The sequence below is a fragment of the Chaetodon trifascialis genome, chromosome 17 (assembly GCF_039877785.1).
Source record: "Chaetodon trifascialis isolate fChaTrf1 chromosome 17, fChaTrf1.hap1, whole genome shotgun sequence".
Taxonomy (NCBI): Eukaryota; Metazoa; Chordata; class Actinopteri; order Chaetodontiformes; family Chaetodontidae; genus Chaetodon; species Chaetodon trifascialis.
Genome location: NC_092072.1, coordinates 660,598 through 679,792, shown reverse-complemented (window position 1 = coordinate 679,792; position 19,195 = coordinate 660,598). Strand labels below are relative to the sequence as shown.

Sequence of the window (19,195 nt, the reverse complement as noted above, 5' to 3'; positions counted from 1 at the left end):
TGTCGATTGACGTCAAATCCAAAGCAGAGAAAAGAGCTCAGAGACGCAGAAAACACAGAAACTCTGATGTGAAATAACCGAAACTGATCAGCTTCTCGTGCGCTCCTGCGGGAGGTCTTCAGGTCCAAACAGGAAGCAGGTGGAAGCAGCTCTGTGAAGCTCGTGTGGTCGGTTTATTTCGTCTCATAATGTGTCCTACATTTCCCATGATGCATCTTCATGGCACCTTTAATTGGCCTGATGAACGCAGGCTTCCTTCAAACTCCACTTTGTTTTTAGTACTTTGACTGAACCTGATTTGATGGAACTCAGCAGAGACATAAACAGGAAGAGACTTTGTCCAACAGTCATTGAGTTTTTCCCCCTCAGGGGACAACATCCTGCCAGCAGTCTGTGAACGTGTCTCTGGTTTTTAATCCCATCTGTCCACTGAGCTGCCAACTGCAGCAGGAACAGAGAGTCACAAACAACGAGTGAGACTCCACAGTGGAAACACGGTGAGGCGCCTCCACGCCACGGCGCTCCACGCCACGGCGCTCCACGCCACGGCGCTCCACGCCACGGCGCTCCACGCCACGGCGCTCCACGCCACGGCGCTCCACGCCACGGCGCTCCACGCCACGGCGCTCCACGCCACGCCACAAATGTCCAGGAAGGAGGTCAGAAATCCGTCTGTTGATCTCCGTCTTTCTCAGCAATGTAAGAAAACATTAAACAACATTAAACAGCAAACATTAAACTTGGTTTGGGTTTCACTGGTGCAGACACGACGCGGCCTCACCGTGCTAAAAGTTTGTGGCTCGTGGTTATTTCCTGCGACCATCGTTCACTCGCAGTCCCTGCTGACGTGTTTCAGTCTGGACCAAAGTGAGGCTGAAGCCACGCACACACCAACACACAGCGATGCAGCTGAAGCCAGTTTCTGTCTGGTCCATCTGTTCTGCCCCGACAAACCCTAAACTGCCTGTTCACGTGGGCTTCATTGTTGTTGATGAGAAGCCCCACCACGTTTCTACGGCAGCCCGGAAGGACAAACCAGACACTGACTCCAGAGAGGGCCCTCATGCTTTTAGCAGCCACTGTAGGGGAGGGTGGGCGACTGTTAGCTGTCTGTTAGCTGACTGTTAGCTGTCTGTTAGCTGTCTGTTAGCTGACTGTTAGCTGTCTGTTAGCTGACTGTTAGCTGTCTGTTAGCTGTCTGTTAGCTGTCTGTTAGCGGACTGTTAGCTGACTGTTAGCTGTCTGTTAGCTGACTGTTAGCTGACTGTTAGCTGTCTGTTAGCTGTCTGTTAGCTGACTGTTAGCTGACTGTTAGCTGTCTGTTAGCTGTCTGTTAGCTGACTGTTAGCTGACTGTTAGCTGTCTGTTAGCTGTCTGTTAGCTGTCTGTTAGCTGACTGTTAGCTGTCTGTTAGCTGACTGTTAGCTGTCTGTTAGCGGACTGTTAGCTGACTGTTAGCTGTCTGTTAGCGGACTGTTAGCTGACTGTTAGCTGTCTGTTAGCGGACTGTTAGCTGACTGTTAGCTGTCTGTTAGCGGACTGTTAGCAGACTGTTAGCTGACTGTTAGCTGTCTGTTAGCTGACTGTTAGCTGTCTGTTAGCGGACTGTTAGCTGACTGCTAGCTGACTGTCAGTTGCTAACATCTGTTAGCTGTTAGCTGACTGTTAGCTGACTGTCACTTGCTAACATCTGTTAGCTGTTAGCTGACTGTTAGCTGTTAGCTGTCTTTAACTTGTAAAATTCTGTTTGAGAGGACCAGAGTTGGACATGTGTGACTGAGATTTGAGACGGCTGATTGGTCAGACTGCATGGTGGATGTTAGTGAGTCATTTCCATCGCCGGGTCTTCGTCTTCCTGGCAGGAGGAAGAAGGAGCAGCTGTGAGAAAGTCGACAGGGAGGTTTTATAAAGTCAAATGTGTCCCTGTCAGACTGTCTCTGCCTCCCTTAGGGTCTCACTTTATCCTCCAGGGACACTTAGGCATTTATTTCATGAATGGTTTCTGGAAGACAAACTGAATTTAAATATTCTGCAGAGAAAAATGTTCTTCATGGGATGGTTGTGAAGCTGTGCTACAGTCATGTGAGGAGGTGAAAATCCATCACCTGAAAATCTGCTGGCTTCAGGAGAGACGCCTCCTGGAATGAAACCTTTTTTAGTGTTTATTTGGGATGTCTGTCCATCGTTGGGTCTACAGTGAAATATCTCAACGTTTGGACAAATAACATTTCCCAGAAGCCTGCAGACCGTCGGTGCAGGTCAAAGGTCACAGAGAGTCATTCAGCTGTGGTCTTTCGGCCTCTGCAGCTCGGCGCTCCCTCACACATCAGCACTTTTTACAGCGTGCTGCTCGTCAGTGTGAGTCCAGGTGAGAGAGATCATCTTCAGGTGAGTCCACCTGAAAACCTGCAGCAGCACGCTGACGAGCGCCGTGTCATGGTCACATGGTACAGGGTCACGTGGTTTTAATGCAGAGGTCAAAGGTCACTGACCGTCTTTACGTCTGGATGTGAAACATGTTGAGTGTAAAATAATTTTTATCTTTCCAAAGACTCCTCGTGTGAAAGACGTCAGACAGAGGCGCCTCTGGGTGGAGCAGCAGATATGGAGGACCTGGTGGAGGCTGGTGGAGGCTGGTGGAGGCTGGTGGAGGCTGGTGGAGGCCTCTCAGGCTGCAGAGCTCCTCCACAGCGGAGCTGCTGGTATAAATCGACCTTCGATGGAGAGTCTGCTCCACCTCAACACGGAGCGGCTCCAACAGGACGTCACCGCTTGCCTCCACCCGCCCCCTCCCTGCCTTCTCTCCTCCTCCCTACAGCCTCCTCTACTCTTCATCCCGCCTGACTGACTCCTCTTAGAAGTAAAAGTCACTCACAGATCAGCTCAGTGAACTTTAATGTTTGCCGGCAGTGAGGTTTAACAAAGGTTTTACTGGGAGAAAACCAGCAAGCAAACGGCGCTCCCATGGAGGACACACAACACAACACGAAGCGTTCTCTGAAGACGACCAAAAATATAAACTCAAAGCAAACAAATTCAATTGTTGAGCTGAAGACGACAGAACACACACGATCATGACGCGAGACGAAGGGAGACGAGCACTATTTATACATGAGGGAGGGGAACACAGGTGAGACCAGTCAGGGCCGGAGAGACAATCACACGAAGGAGGAAGTCAAGTGCCTGAACCGAAAGGGAGAAGGTGAGTACAAAATAAAACAGGAAGTGAACGACAAGACTAGACATGAGTGATTAAACTCGACATGAAAGTGCTCAACAGAGTTAACTTTATGTGACGTGACAAAAAGGACACCAACCGTGGACGGTGGACGGTCGAAAGGATCTACAAAAATCTTCTTACGCGATTCGGCTTAAATGCTTAAAGAAAAGAAGAGTTCGGCTTAACTCTGAGAAACGTATGCATTTTAACGCAGCGAGTTAAAGCGGACAAAAGATTGACAGCATGCTGATAGTAATAATAGCCGACGATGTCTTCTGCTATTATTACTATAAAAAAACTAAAATGCTGAAAAGTAAAGACTGGTCTCGAACTAAGAAGTGAGACGACAGAGAGACAACGTCCAAGAAGACGTAACAAAGATGAAAATGAAAGAAGTACAAAGAAGACGTGAGGCTTGACGCGCTGCAGGACGAGTCATTTGGACGCTCTGCGGCGTTTCTGTGACGAACAGACCGTCCAGCATGTAGAATGATTGACAGGTGAACGCTGTGATTTCATCCTATGGAGAGAAAAAAACAACCAATGATTGGACTCATCTGCGTCTCTCTGCAGTCAATCACATATATTCTAAACCATCAATATTCCAGTGACATCGTTCACTACATGCGTCAGACACCTTCTGATGATTAATGACAACGTTCTTCAAGACTCACACTCACACATATGATGACTGACAGCATAACTGACTAACAACAAACAAGGAAAGGCAGATTACACTCAGAGTGAATGATTCTAACTGTCTCATGTCGAGGATCTGAAGCCTGAACGCTTCTGGCCTCTAGATGATAGTGTGCTTCACACACACACACACACACACACACACACACACACACACACACACACACACACACACACACACACACACACACACACACACACACACACACACACACACAGTCTCTCTGAAGACATGTTACTTGTCCGTCCTGGCGGTTTTATCGTCCTCATCTGGAGTGGAGCTGGAAAGTGAAAAACAGTGAGAGGTAACCTTTGAAGAGGGACTGTCCCCTGAAGGACTGTGGACATCACGTCTCCTGCACGAGCGCCGTTCACTAAACAGTCAAAAAGATAATGAACTCGAGAAGAGTCAGTTCTTAATTTATGACAAAACATCACATTTCAGAAACTCTTCATCGTCTCCTCACTTCAACACTCAATCTGCCATTTTTCATCCAACACGCTGAAAAGGTCAGCGAACGACAGCCGCAGCGCCGTGATTGGACAGTCCGTGATGATGTCTAAATCTTAATAAGCAGTTCTGAGCCTCACCTTCAGGGGGCGGCCTCAGCTCCACCTGCAGGTGCGCGCACGGCGGTGTGCGTGAGGCGTCTCAGTAACAAGCATCCTTTCACCTGAGCGGCGGGCGGCGGGCGGCTGTGCTGCCCGTGATAAACGGCTAACAGTCACAGCCTGTGAGAGGATTCAGAGAAATGAGTTTTCCTGGTGTCAGCAGACGGAGGGCGAGGAGGCGGCAAAGTGCTCCTCAATGACAGCCGATAGCCAGCGACACACAGCGAGTACACAAACCACACTGTATTAAAGGGAGTGTGTGTGTGTGTGTGTGTGTGTGTGTGTGTGTGTGTGTGTGTGTGTGTGTGTGTGTGTGTGTGTGTTTGAAACCGAGCCGTGTGTGTGTGCGTGTGGAGGACAGAAAAGACGGATTAAGGGCAAAGGGGAGTAAAAATGGAGGGTGTGTCTGCCGGGTGGACAGATACACTGAAGGGTTCAGTCTGAGCGGCCTCAGCTAACAGAGCCGCCGCTCAAATTTCATACAGTTTCCAGAAAACGGTCAAAGAAAAAGGGACTGGACGCGTGTTTCCCTCTGGGGGGAGGATCTGGGACAGGGGAGACCAGAGGAAGCCTGGGTGGACATTTTAACGCGTGGACACAGAACGTTCTGTTTGTGCAGGACATGGTCTTCTCCTGCAAAGTGCTCCATCATAGCTACTATGCTAAAGCTAGGCTAAGACGTGTGCAGCGGCCTGTGGTAGATGCTTTGCACATCCCATCATCATCATCATCATCATCATCATCATCATCACCATCACCATCACCATCATCATCATCATCATCATCATCATCATCATCACCATCACCATCACCATCACCATCACCATCACCATCATCATCATCATCATCATCATCGGACAGAGTTTTAGCACCCTGCCAGAGACAGCTGACAGAACGGGGGACAGGGGACAGCTCACAGGCTTCAGGCTAAAACTGACCAGCTGGAAGTCAACAGTCTTACACCCACTGGACGAGACGAGAGACGTCCTTTATTGTCACAGACTGGAAAAATTGACTTTCATTAATGATTAATTTGGGAAAATGTGGAGTCTTTTCTTCCCGTTCATTAAGAGGACAAATTGTCCACCCGTCCCTGACTGAAGCAGCGTTTGCAGTCTGGAGGGTTTTCAGTGTCGCGCTGCTTTACTGATCCTGTTGTTCGCTGTCAGCTGACTGCTGGTGTTTCGGGTTCGTCGGTCTCTGGAAGCTGTCGCTGTCTCTTCCGTCTTTCTTTGCCTTTTTACTTTTTCATGCTGTGAGGACACAAAATCTGTTAAATAAAGTTTAAAAACAAAGTAAATGAACGTAAATCAGTGTCATCAAGCAGTCAACAGTCGAGACACATGTTTGACTTCACTTTTAACCCTGATAGAAGAAACGTTTGGACGTTCTGGCGTCCTTCAAGTTAAACCAGCAAACATTTTTCTGCCTCAGTTAAACAAAGAAGACGACACGACTGAAAGCATCGAGTAGCAACACTTTAATTCTGATTAGAAATGATAAAGATCTTTTACAAGATCAGTTTTATCCATTTCACACACGAATACAATGAGAGACAAAATCCACAGCAGCAGAGGACGTCCCAGAGTTCCCCTCACTTTTCCAGTAAACTCCAGATTGTTTCCTGGTGGACAGACTCGTCTTTGTCGTCACTTGGAGGTTTGTTGTCATGACAAAATAAATGCAGTAAACATACGCACGAGACCCAGGATGAAGACACAACAACAGCAAAACTGTCCACACACACACACACACACACACATCAGACAACTGATGAAGACAGACTGAAACACGTCTGGACCTTTAAGACACACAGTGAGACCAACTTCAGGGTCAGGAGAGGCCGTTAAGTTCGAGGTAAACTGAGTTCCTGGAAGGTGACGGAAGTCATTTCATTCAGAAATCATATTTGAAGACACCTGTTGGCCTCAGTGCTTAAAATACTTGGACAGTTTAAAGACATTTCACGTGGACGAGCACACGTACGATCGAACGCACAGCTCCCAGGAAACAGCATGACGCCTGAAAACATAAAAATGATCACATGGCTTCATCTTATGTGACACGTCTTATTTTGGAGTCTGTCTCACAGTGACGATGAACTCTGAGTCAAGTCGTCTCTCGGTGGTTCAGTCCAGGCTTCCGTCACGTCCTGGTCTCACCAGCACACCTGCGTTTGGTGATAAGAGCGAGTCAAGGGAGCCTTTCATCACAGACGTTGCAGCTAACTGGTTTGTCCCCCATGTGGACAGTCAGGTGTTGTCTCAGATTTCCCTTTTGTGCAATTATTTTTACCTCAGACTGAACAATTGAATGGTTTCTCCCAACTGTGAGCAACCATGTGCTGCCTCAGAGCTCCATCTTGGGCAAATGTTTTACCGCATTGTGAACAACTGAAGGGTTTCTCTCTGGTGTGGATTCTCACGTGTTTCCATGACTGAAACTTGCTTTACAAACTGAGCATGTGAAAGGTTTTTCTCCTGTGTGAACTCTTAAATGTGAGGTCAATTTTGAGCTTTGTGCGAATCTTTTACCACAGACTGAACAACTGAAGGGTTTCTCCCCCGTGTGGATTCTCATGTGTCTCACAACCTCTATTCTCGACAGAAAAGCTTTTTTACAGACTGAACAGCTGAAACTTTCTCCTTCTGATAGTATCCTTTATCCTTTACCTCCCAAACCTGCTCTGTGTAAGCGGACTTCAGGCTGGAAAACAGCGTCCAGTAGTTTTCTTTGTCCACAAAGTTCCTCCTCGTACTCTGCTATCGTTCTTTCAAACAGCTCAATTATCTCTTCAGCAGCCGCAGTTAGTCGCTGCTCCACAAAAGCTCTCAGCGTTTGGACTTTAGACATTTTTACTGATTCACAGCAGCTTTTCCTCCAGACACACTCCGTTAAAACTGTTGGCTCACTCTGATGTGCTGCTACGTTCACGTCCGTGTTTCCAGCTAAAAAACAAAGCCCAGAACAAAGATCTATGAAAAGGTTTGCCTGTAGAAAAGCGTTTTTAGAAAAACTCAGCACATCTGAAAGATGAGGAAGATGATTCCAGAGGATTCATCAACAGGATCTTGTAGTTTATTCTGAATTTTACAGGAAGTCAAAGGAGGGAAGCAAGAACAGGAGCTTGACAGCTGCATTCTGAAAGGACTGCTTCAGAAAACAGGACTGAACAAGCTCTGTAACATGTGGGTCAAAGGTCATGAACTGATCAGAGATTCTTAGCAGTAGATTTGATGTTAGAGTGAAATGGACCAATAAACTGATCAACTGCAGAGGAAAATCACTTGTATCAGGACCAATACTGAGTTTCTGTTTAGTCAGAGTTTAGGTGGAGGAAATTAAGAGACATCTATTCTTTGGTGGCAGCGAAGCAATCACTGACGGAAGAAAGTTGGCTTCAGTTACTGGGTTTAGCAGATAAATAGATCAGTGTATCATCAGCATAACAGTGAGATAACACGTCCTGAAAGCAGCTGAACAAATGAGCCAGAGGAAACAGGACTGGTCCGAGGACCGTCCCCTGAGGGACACCACAGAGCAGGGAGCTGAGGAGGACACGACTGTTGACGCTGACGTTAAAATATTTATTTGTAAAACAGAAATGAAAACCTTTTCAAGCTGAACCAGAGATGCCAACACAGTTATGCAACTTATCAAGTCAAGTAGTCCCCAACAAACAAACAGTGATCTGATGTTTTAGCAAACCAATGAGGTTTTGTAAAAAATAAAAGCAAAGCACTTCAGAAAGCTGCAAGACGAGGACGGACACACTGCTGGATCTGCACTGAGATGTGTGGGGTTTTTACTCTCACAGCGTTCAGTAAACGATCTGTTCATGGTTGAGAAACATGTCATGGCTGACAAGCACCACAGAGTTTACTGAGTTATCTGTCCAGATAAGTAACTGGTTTGGTACACAGCCCGACATGTAATATCAAAGGGCACATGTAGACACAAACAACACAGAGTTAAAAGATCATGTGGCTTCACCTCAGATGAAACAATGAAGCACAACTTATTAGTGTCCATTTCACAGTTCTGAAATGATCAGTGTTGAGCCAAATCTTGCTTTCAGTGTCGCAATCCTGCTAGAAAAGTTGGCTCGACGAGTATCTCTGCAGTTTCATTTACGTCCACTGTTCTCACCAACACACTTGTGTTTCTTCATACCAGCAAGCTGAGTGAATCTTTTATCACAAACACTGCAACTGAAGGGTTTCTCCCCTGTGTGGATTCTCATGTGTCTGGACAAATTGCTTCCATGACCGAAACTTGCTTTACAAACTGAGCATTTGAAAGGTTTTTCTCCTGTATGAACTCGTAAATGTGAGGTCAAACCTGAACTTTCTGTGAATCCTTTGCCACAGACTGAACAACTGTAGGGTTTCGTCCCGTTATGCTTTCTCATGTGTATGGCCAAACTGTTTCTGTAAAGGAAACTGGCTTTACAAACTGAGCATGTGAAAGGTTTATCTCCCGTATGAACTCGAAAATGTGAGGTCAAAGTTGAGCTTCGTGTGAATCTTTTACCACAGACTGAACAACTGAAGGGTTTCTCCCCTGTGTGGATTCTCATGTGTCTCGTAACATCTATTCTCGACTGAAAACCTTTTTTACAGTTTGGGCAGCTGAAACGTTTTCTTCCTGATTTCACTCCTGTGTGGATTCCATTGTGTTTCTGCAGATGTTTCTTTTGGCTCAAGCTTGTAGCCCCTTCAGAGGAGCTGACTGAGGTTTTTCCACTATTAAATTCCATATCACTTCCACATTCTTCATTGTTCAGAGGCTTCAAACCTGACGGAGGTTCCCAGTCACAACTGTCGTCCAGCTCAGGTTCAGAGGAGTCTGAAGTCGTGTCATGAGTAGCTGGTTGGAAATGATCTGGATTAAAGTTCCTGTCTGGTCCTGGTCCTCTACAGTCCTCTCCATCAGATCCTGTGTTCATCTGTTCAGTTTGTCTCTGATCAAGCTGTGAGGACTGAGGTTCCTCTTCATCAGCCTCTTCTTCACTCTTCACAGGGACACTGAGTGTGAACTTACTGAGATCAGCCTCCTCCAGCCCTCCGAGCTGCTCTCCCTCCTGATTGGTCCACAGTTCCTTCTGTTCCTCTTTAATGTGCGGCAGCTCTGGTGGGTCCTCCTGGTCCAGACTGTCCAGACAGTCCTGCTGCTCAGGAGGATCCTCTTCTTGACTCACCAACAGCTGCTGGACGTCTGTGGAGGATCATGAAACACATACACACCTTTTAGAAAACTGTCATTTCCTGTTCACATTTAAAGCACCGCTTTCTTAAATGTGCAGAGATGTTGAACATATTTGGAAGTCTTTCAAACTAAAGCAAACTCCAAACATATCGTGCACTTTGCATTTGATCAGAGCAGAAAGGCCATGAAATAACAGTGTGGTAATAAGGGCTGGGCGACACGGCCAACATCTTCTATCAATTCAGTGGTTTCAGATAACCACACCGCACAGACTTCATCATATTTGACTGTTTTCTACTTTCATTTGGAGCTTCAATGCAGACAAAACTGTCTCAATGAGACGACACTTGACTCAACACAGTAAGACTGACCTTCCTTCAACATGGAAACGTTAAATGAGAACAGATGCATGATCGCCACTAACCGTCGCTGTCGGGTCACGTGACAACGTGGAGAACAGTCCCCCCCCCCACCCCCCCAACAAATCACGTGACCTTGCGAGGCCGCTGGACTGCTGTGTCTCACTGCCGCCCCAAATATACAGCAGAAACACTGAAGCCCAACAAATCTGATGTTTGTGATCTTTTCAAGGCTTTCATTAATATATTATATGTTGAGAGCCCCGATAGAAGCTGAACTCTTTCTCAAATCAGAGGATGTCAGCAGGTTTCCAGCAGTTTGCAGTGAGAATAAGCAGTAAAGAGTCAAACCTGCTCTGTGTAAGCGGACTTCAGGCTGGAAAACAGCGTCCAGTAGTTTTCTTTGTCCACAAAGTTCCTCCTCGTACTCTGCTATCGTTCTTTCAAACAGCTCAATTATCTCTTCAGCAGCCGCAGTTAGTCGCTGCTCCACAAAAGCTCTCAGCGTTTGGACTTTAGACATTTTTACTGATTCACAGCAGCTTTTCCTCCAGACACACTCCGTTAAAACTGCTGCTACGTTCACGTCCACGTGTTTCCAGCTAGCAAGCTAAGTTAGCTTCATTAGCTTCGCAGAACAACAGATGATTCAGATTCCAAACGTTCAAACAAAGAAAGCAGCTCAGAGTCTATTCTGACTGCTTCAACAGGAGATGCGTCCGTGGTGAAACATTCCGAAAGTTTCCTGAAACTTTATCCACATACAGTGATCGTCGTACCGTGCCGACGCTTCGAAGAGTGTGTCGAGAAATCCCGGAAGTGTTTAGTGAAGCCCGTATCGACGTTTGTGTCGTTTGGGAGAAATGACGTCACTGCCGACGTTCGAAGCCTCGCTGGATCAGCAATGGATCCGCCCACTCTGTGGGTTGGTGTTGGTGATCAGCTGGTTTGTGTGACATCGAGGAGCATTTTGATGGAGCTTTTTTTGATTTTGATCTGATCTCTCCAATAAAATAAGGACACTTTCAGTCACATTATGACACGTGTTTTGTGTTTGTTGTGCAATGTGCTTCATTTTCCAGTTTTTTTAGTTTCTGAATAAAAATGAATAAAGTGCTTAAGTTGCACAGTCAGATTCACGTCCCTCTTCATGTTCACAGCACGTCCACCTCTTACCTTGTTAAAACACTGCAACAGTTTGAAAACAACTGTTCCCCTGTCATTCTGAGTTATTCAGATGTTGACAAAATTATTTACTGATAAACATTTGATAAGTAATATTAGATTCCACTGTATGTCATGTTACATAGCCATAGTACACTCAACAAAATCCATTTTATTTCTCTGAATGAAAACATGAACAATACCTGAAATGCATTTATTAAGATGAATTGATTTATCTTTCTTGGCAGTCATTCCCATGTTGCACTGCTGCAGGACAGTCTTGAATGTAGTGCAATTGATAAAATTACCTATAATTTATAGGTTCCGCTCTGAAGCGTCGGCACGGTACGACCCATCAACACCAATAATATATCTGGCTGTTTAACAGTCTTAGACCAGCAGGGGAGGTTGTGCACATGAAGCCTCGAGAAAAGAACCTTTTTGTGAACCTTTTGGCTGGAAGGCTTCAACTTCATCTTCATCTCACCATCACTACTTAAACTTTATCCACATACGAACTCTGATGCTTCACTCCAACTTTGTTGCACAGGGACGGGTGATAAATGATGGGAAAGCTAGCACGTTAGCCATGATAAGTACAATTACTTCCGATACCATTTCTTTTTTTTTTCTTGGTGGGATTTGATGGCAGTTCGCAACTCTTACACGGTGCATATCGCCACCTACTGTATCGGAGTAGGTAGTGTGAGACGCAAAGTTCCTCCTCGTACTCTGCTATCGTTCTTTCAAACAGCTCAATTATCTCTTCAGCAGCCGCAGTTAGTCGCTGCTCCACAAAAGCTCTCAGCGTTTGGACTTTAGACATTCAAATCCGATTTACAAGATAGAGACTACTTTGTGTCAGTTGGTGAGCATGTGTCTGAATGAGAAAAGATGATGTGTGGGGTGCCACAAGGGTCCATTCTTGGACCGCTTCTTTTCAATATCTACATGTTGCCCCTAGCTCAGATTATGGAGCATCATAATATTTCTTATCATACTTACGCAGATGATACACAACTTTATATTTCTGTGTCATCACATGACTACAGTCCCTTACTTTCACTGAGTGAGTGTATTCATCAAATCAATGAGTGGATGTGCCAGAATTTTCTTCAGCTTAATGCAGATAAGACAGAAGTGATTGTTTTTGGCCCCAAAAATGAAAGGTCAAAGGTCAGTGCTCACCTTAACTCCATGTCACTGACAACAACAGATAAAGTCAGAAATCTTGGTGTAATTATTGATTCTGATCTGAATTTTAACAACCATTTAAAGCTGATTACCAAATCAGCCTACTACCACCTGAAAAATATAACCAGAATCAAGGGATGTCTGTCCAAAGAAGACATGGAAAAACTTGTTCATGCATTCATTTTCAGTAGGTTGGACTATTGCAATGGAGTCTTTACTGGCCTAAACAAAAAAACAATTAAGCAACTACAGCTGATTCAAAATGCTGCACGAGTCCTTACAAACAGCAGAAAAATGGACCATATCACACCAGTCCTCAGATCACTACACTGGCTTCCTGTGAGTCAAAGAATAGACTTTAAAATCTTACTGTTGGTCTACAAAGCATTAAATGGTCTAGGACCAAAATATATTCTAGATTTATTGACTCCATATGAAGCATCCAGACCCCTCAGGTCATCAGGACAGGTCTACTGTGTGTTCCCAGAATGAGAAGCAAACAAAGTGAAGCAGCTTTCAGTTATTTTGCTCCTCACCTGTGGAACATTCTCCCTGCACACCTGAGGTCTGCACCACCTGTCAGCTCATTTAAATCAGGCTTGAAAACATTATTATTTACTACAGCTTTTACTTAAAGTAAATATATTTGCTTATTGATTAATCATTCTAAATGCTAAATTATTGTCTTTTACTGGCTTCTGTTTTTAATTTTCCTTTAAATGTATTTTATTTTATTTTTATGTTTCTATTCTCTTCTAATGTCTTTCTTTCTTTCTTTCTTTGAAATGTATGATTTTAATGTATTTTTATGCTTCTGTAAAGCACTTTGAATTGCCTGGTGTATGAATTGCCTTTTCCTCCAGACACACTCCATTCAAATTGTTGGCTCACTCTGATGTGCTGCGTAATTCAGATGTTAAATGTTTTAGATAAAGAGAACAGCGCAGAGTCTGTTCTGACAGGTTTATCTGCACATTTTGAGTCCGTGGAAAATACAGTTTAAAAAATACGTTTATCCACACAAACAGACTCTGGTGGTTCATTCCCATCGTGTCTCATAGTAACACACAAGATACATAACGGGAGAAGTTAGCACGTTGCGGCAGGTACGGTTGCTTCTGGTACAACTACTTCTTCTTCTTCTTCTTCTTCTTCTTCTTCTTCTTCTTCTTCTTCTTCTTCAGTGTTTAGTAGCGGTGTGCCAATGAGCTCAGAGGCCGCCACCACCTGAACTGGAGGCTGGAACAAGTGATTGTGCAGAAACAGGGTTTTTACCAGTGTCTTTAAGCGACATCAGATTTTTAGCACACCTGATGACGTCACACTGACACACCTGTCAATGAAAGGTTAGCAGAACAGTTCTTTAGGCTTTCCTCCCATGAGGACACACAGACCTTCAAGCTGAGCTGAAACACAATCTGCAACCTCTGAGACGAGTCGAGCCGTGGAGGAGTGGGACCACTGCCCGTCACTGACGAGGGACAGTCAGGGGACAGACGTGGGCTTCCTGGACCCACGGTCTCACCTCGCTCCACCTATCAAGATGGTGACCACTGACAAAACTGTCAATGATCAAGTTGCATTGTGGGTAATGTAGGCACTGAGTTTTGACAGGGAAGAAGACAAAAGTCCTTTAGCGGTGCTGCAGGAAACGATGGACAAACATCAGAGCAGAGTTCTAAGAAACAGTCGCCAGTCGTCCTCAGGTGAGATGAAGGGGCGTGTCTCTGTGTGACGGCTGTCGTCTGGGCTGTTCGTCTTCGCTGTGGGCTGATGGAGGTCAGATGAGGCTGAAGGTTTCCTCCGTCTTTTCTTTTCCTTCCACTCGATGACTTTTAACGTCCCCGGCTGCCAAGGGAAGAGTTGTTATCTGATGACCGGTTGCCAGGCAACCGTGTCATTTTTGGACCATTAAAGTTCGGAGACGGCCGTGGAGCTCGTGCTTTAGTGTCTCTGTGGGTTTGTTTTAATGTGTCTCTGCTTTTACTTTACGAGCTTCATTTAGTCTTTGACTCCTTTTTATGTTTTAATTTGCTCTATTGCAAAATGTTTCTAGCTTTTATTGACTCTGAAAACTCGATTTAAAAAAGAGGAAAGACATCATCAAGAGGCCAAAGTGTGTCAAGATGTACAAATACTGTGTGTGTGCGTGTGTGTGCGTGTGTGTGTGTGTGTGTGTGTGTGTGTGTCACTGCTTCACTTCCAGCTTTAACGTCTTTCGTTCACTCACACTTTGTGTCGTCTCCATAATGTCTTCCTTCTCTTACCCTCTCTGACTTCTCATGAGAAACGGAGTTGGAAACCAGTCTAACTGATTGAACTATAGACCATCTAGAATGCTCATAATGAAGTGTGATTTCGAAGAGAAACAGGATGTCCCATGTCAATGCTAATGGTCCCCCAATAGCCCTAAGGAAGTAAAGCCGGCTGGGAAGAACAAAGGCCAGGCTTCAACTGAATCCCCAAACCGAGTCTGCTGATGGGTTGCAAAGTAGCCAACCTTAAAATGAACTGTTTGTAAGCCAGAGGACTTTGTTTCTTGGTATACCTGACAATTGCATCTCTGTACAACTCAACAATGGACATATTCACATGGCTAAACCCATGATCTGTATGATGCCCATGTTCTCTCATGTCCCAGGACAAGCTGTGAATCTAACTTTGTTTTAAGATTTGCCTGAGGCTCTGCAATGGAGCCTTCCTATTATCTAAGGGTTCGTAGGGTTCAAAGTTGACTGCTTTATGAGACTTTTATTATGGAATAATCATAAGGATGATCATCATTTTGGCAAATATAGTCTGCTTTTCTTTATCTCTTTATCTTTCTTTCTTTCTTTCTTTCTTTTTTTCTATTTTTTTTGTATTAGTTATACATTGAATCATTATTCATGTTGGGATGAAACTGTACCAGGATTATCATTTAATGTTGTCACCCAACCATAGGAAGTGCCTGATGCATGCTGTGAACAAGGTTGAAATGTCATTGAAAATTTGTTATTGAAGTTATATGTGATTGACCATAGTGAGAAGCAGATGAGCCCCTCGTGTGAGTCATTGATTAATTCAGCTCCTTGAGGCGACTGCGCGTCACAAAGCGTCTCACATGTTCGACGGCCGGCCCATTAGACCCGCCTCTGGAGCAGATTTAAATGTCTGCAGCCGCAGCATGAATTCAGTGCGCGTTACTCAGAGTGCGCGTTACTCCGTCCTGTCTTAAGTTATGTTACGTTACGTTTAGTTTTGTCTTTTAGTTCTTTGTCTTAAGTTTTGCACAGTCGTTTTTTTGCTCTTTAAGTTTTTCCCGATTTATTTTTCAGAAGACGTGTTTCTATAATTTGCCGCAAGTTTTCAAGTTAACCTTTTTGTCTAGCCAAACGTTTTGTTTTAACATCAGTGAATTTAGGCAAGTAATACTAATTTTGTAGCCTTCTTCGACCGGCCATTGAAGAGACTCTTAATTTGTACTGTCAGTCTAAAACAATCCGTCACGGACTCAACTGAACCAAACCCTGCAGCCAGCTGTTGATCCTTGGTCCAGCTAACAACCATCCGGAGCCGTCCCTCATCTGTAACTGACACCGAAGAACCAGTTCCAGAGACGTCACCGTCCAACATCAGCTCGTAACCTTGGTGCGCTTGGCCTTCACCAGACCACTGAGCAGATCGAGTCAAGGACGACCATCTGGGCATCTTCGAGTCAGTTCGGAGCAGAACACAGCGGGACGCCGTCAGTCAAGTAGGCATGCTAAGCGGGTTTGAATAAGAGTTGGTCCGTGAGGTTAAGAGACGGTCAATTCGTCCAAATTCTCTCCGTTAATCGTTCTTTCCCTTAACTCTACGTTCGCGTTCCCATTATTCCCTTTCGACTGCCTCTCACTATCGCCAATTTATTTACCATTGTGTTGCCACAAGTTTCTTGTGTGTTCTGTCATATCACCTCCCATCTTCTGTCTTATTATTCATGATACATCACTCATTATCCATAATTCTGCTTAATAAATCATATTTTGAATGAAGTCCTGGTTAGACGGTGTCCTTTTGAGCTGAATATCTACGATCCCTGTATCCAGAGTTCACACTTCAGGTTATCAGACTGGTTTACTGTTAGTCCATTCGTTAGTATTTATCAGCGTTATAGCAGTTAATTTCTGCAGTCCTTCTTAGCTGAGGAAGGTGGTGCCCCGACATTTTATCAACGAATGCAACATCAAATTAAGGTAGTCCCCTAGTTACACTACAGCAATAAACTGAAAACGTTTCCAGTTCATACAGATCATCAGCAACGAGACGCGTGCACGTCGTATGCACGTCTGATGCTGATCGTAGCGATTGAACAGACTGAATGTTAAATATCAACACGGCCCATCACAGATTCATAAACATCCACTAAAAATCGAGCCGCTCAGTTTTATTGACAGTTGCATAAAACTCCACCTCACTGGTGCTTCACCTGTGTGACATCAGCACCTGCAGCTCCACACGGTCCAGCTTGACGCACTGACCTGACTCCACCCACAGGAGACTGTTACCTTCTGCCCTCTCGTTATTGAACGCTCCTCCTGAGCGGACGCGCTGCAGAGGTCCAGAGTGTCCCGTCCACATTCGGTGATGACACTGTCCTCTGTCCTCTGTCCACTCATACACACATAATCAACATGTAGTCGACAGCTCAATGTGAATAACTCACATGTTAAATAAGGTGTTAGAAACATCCAGCTTACTGCGAAAACAACGTGCAGCGTAAAGTCTGATGAATATTAACACACTGATGATGAAAGTCAATGACAAAGTGCTCCTGCAGGTCTAATTAAAGGCTGAACACAGACTGGAAGACAAAGATGAAACAAACACAATTATTCTGAGAGAAGACGAAGAAAGTCAGCTGACATCCTCTTATTTGGTACGTTAGAAAAAGATGTCATCATCCTTTTTTTCTGCTCCATCACGACGTTTGCTCAGATTCAGCTTTGAGCTTTAATGAAACATGAAGCAATAATGAGGCGAAAAGGGCAGAAAAGAACAGAAGTGAAGATGAAGAAGAGAATGTCTCATAATGCATCTTTCATTCTAATTAAAGTTTGATTAACTAGACTTACACACACACACAGTCTGATCAATATAAGCATATTAAGGAAGTATCGACTGAGGAAATTAAAAGTTTAATTAATCAGCGAGCAGCTGGTCGAGACACCGATCGACCCTGAACCAGATTTATGTCCCTGATCAATAAGTCACAGCGGACCTGCTGTTAAATATACAGCCGCTTATCTAAGTATCAATAATGCTGATGATGCTGCTGTCTGCTGGACCGGTTGCCTAAACACAAAAAGACTGAGACACTTTCATCTTAAAAAACATCCAAACCAACAATCACATCCCGGAATTAACGAACCTTTAATTAGATTAAAGATTTAACTACACTGCCTGAACTGCAGGTGTGTGTCTGTCTGATACTCACAGCAGGTGAACAGCAGGCGTGTACAGGTGAACAGCAGGCGTGTACAGGTGAACAGCAGGTGCACACAGGTGAACAGCAGGTGTATACAGGTGAACAGCAGGTGTGCACAGGTGAACAGCAGGTGTGCACAGGTGAACAGCAGGTGTACACAGGTGAACAGCAGGTGTGCACAGGTAAACAGCAGGCACGCACAGGTGAACAGCAGGTGTATACAGGTGAACAGCAGGTGCACACAGGTGAACAGCAGGTGTATACAGGTGAACAGCAGGTGCACACAGGTGAACAGCAGGTGTGCACAGGTGAACAGCAGGTGCACACAGGTGAACAGCAGGTGTATACAGGTGAACAGCAGGTGTGCACAGGTGAACAGCAGGTGTATACAGGTGAACAGCAGGTGCACACAGGTGAACAGCAGGTGTGCACAGGTGAACAGCAGGCACGCACAGGTGAACAGCAGGTGTATACAGGTGAACAGCAGGTGCACACAGGTGAACCTGAACACACCTGAGTAACTAAATGTGAGTTATAATTTAATAAGGCACATTGAATCCAATAATCGATCGATCGTCGTTAAAGGTGATCTAAAGCACTGCTAACGGCCTCTTCGTCCGTGTTGAGCATTTCGAAGCAGATTAATAAGTTTAGGATGTAACATAAAAAAGAAGTGTGATCAGCTGACAGGTGTCATGTGATCGACCTGGACACGTGCAGGTGTGTTATGGCTGTGACTCTGGATGCTCGGCCATCTTTGTTGTAGTTTTATTAGTCACATTTTACCAACAGAAACATTTCTCATTTTCACTTTGAAAGACGTTTTTGTTTCTTCGCGGAGTGTTTCAGGACACGCGATGACGCCCTCAGCGTCCTCCTCCGTTACCCTGCTGGATGTCCATTATCCTACACACGTTTCTTGCACAGAAGTGGATTTTTGTCTTGAAGGTGGCGCTAAAGGAAACGCAGTTCATTCTCTGGGCTGCACGTCCATCTTTGCCTCCAGCCTTCTGCATTTCAATGATGTGTTTAAAATCCAGTTGGTGTGCAGATCATCAGTTAGACTCAGCAGTGACACCAAAGATGAATAAGAGTGAGAACACAGTGCAGTGTACATGTACACTCAGTACACATGTATTCAGCATTAGTATGGAGATCAATACTAATTTACTGAGACATAAAACAATTATTCTGCCAACCACAGTCAACGGACAAATGTAATGAAATGAATTTAAAAACACGAAACCTCATAAAATGACTGAATGTAAAAGCTCAGAGTAAAAAAGTCAC

The 19,195-nt window shown here is 44.8% G+C and overlaps 1 protein-coding gene across 2 annotated transcripts; it reads right to left on the bottom strand.

Moving 5' to 3' along the window:
• Window positions 1-7,657: 7,657 nt before the first annotated feature.
• On the bottom strand, window positions 7,658-10,919 carry LOC139345740 (zinc finger protein OZF-like). 2 transcript variants are annotated; one of them, XR_011603223.1, is made up of 3 exons: window positions 10,450-10,919; window positions 8,064-9,748; window positions 7,658-8,007 (listed from the first exon to the last, which is right to left on the bottom strand). XR_011603223.1 is itself a non-coding variant. In XM_070984543.1 (2 exons), the coding sequence occupies exons 1-2, from the start codon at window positions 10,619-10,621 to the stop codon at window positions 8,658-8,660; spliced, it is 1,263 nt and encodes a 420-aa protein (XP_070840644.1). In that variant the 5' UTR covers window positions 10,622-10,919; the 3' UTR covers window positions 7,658-8,657. The 2 variants fall into 2 exon arrangements, 1 of the variants encoding a protein (XP_070840644.1); XM_070984543.1 differs by having other exon boundaries at window positions 7,658-9,748.
• Window positions 10,920-19,195: the final 8,276 nt, after the last annotated feature.

Excerpts from the sequence above, each read along its gene's own strand:
- LOC139345740 (XM_070984543.1), bottom strand. The coding sequence starts at position 10,621 with ATGTCTAAAGTCCAAACGCTGAGAGCTTTTGTGGAGCAGCGACTAACT. Across the intron at positions 9,749-10,449 it reads AGTCCGCTTACACAGAGCAG|ACGTCCAGCAGCTGTTGGTG; the intron begins GTTTGACTCTTT and ends GATCCTCCACAG.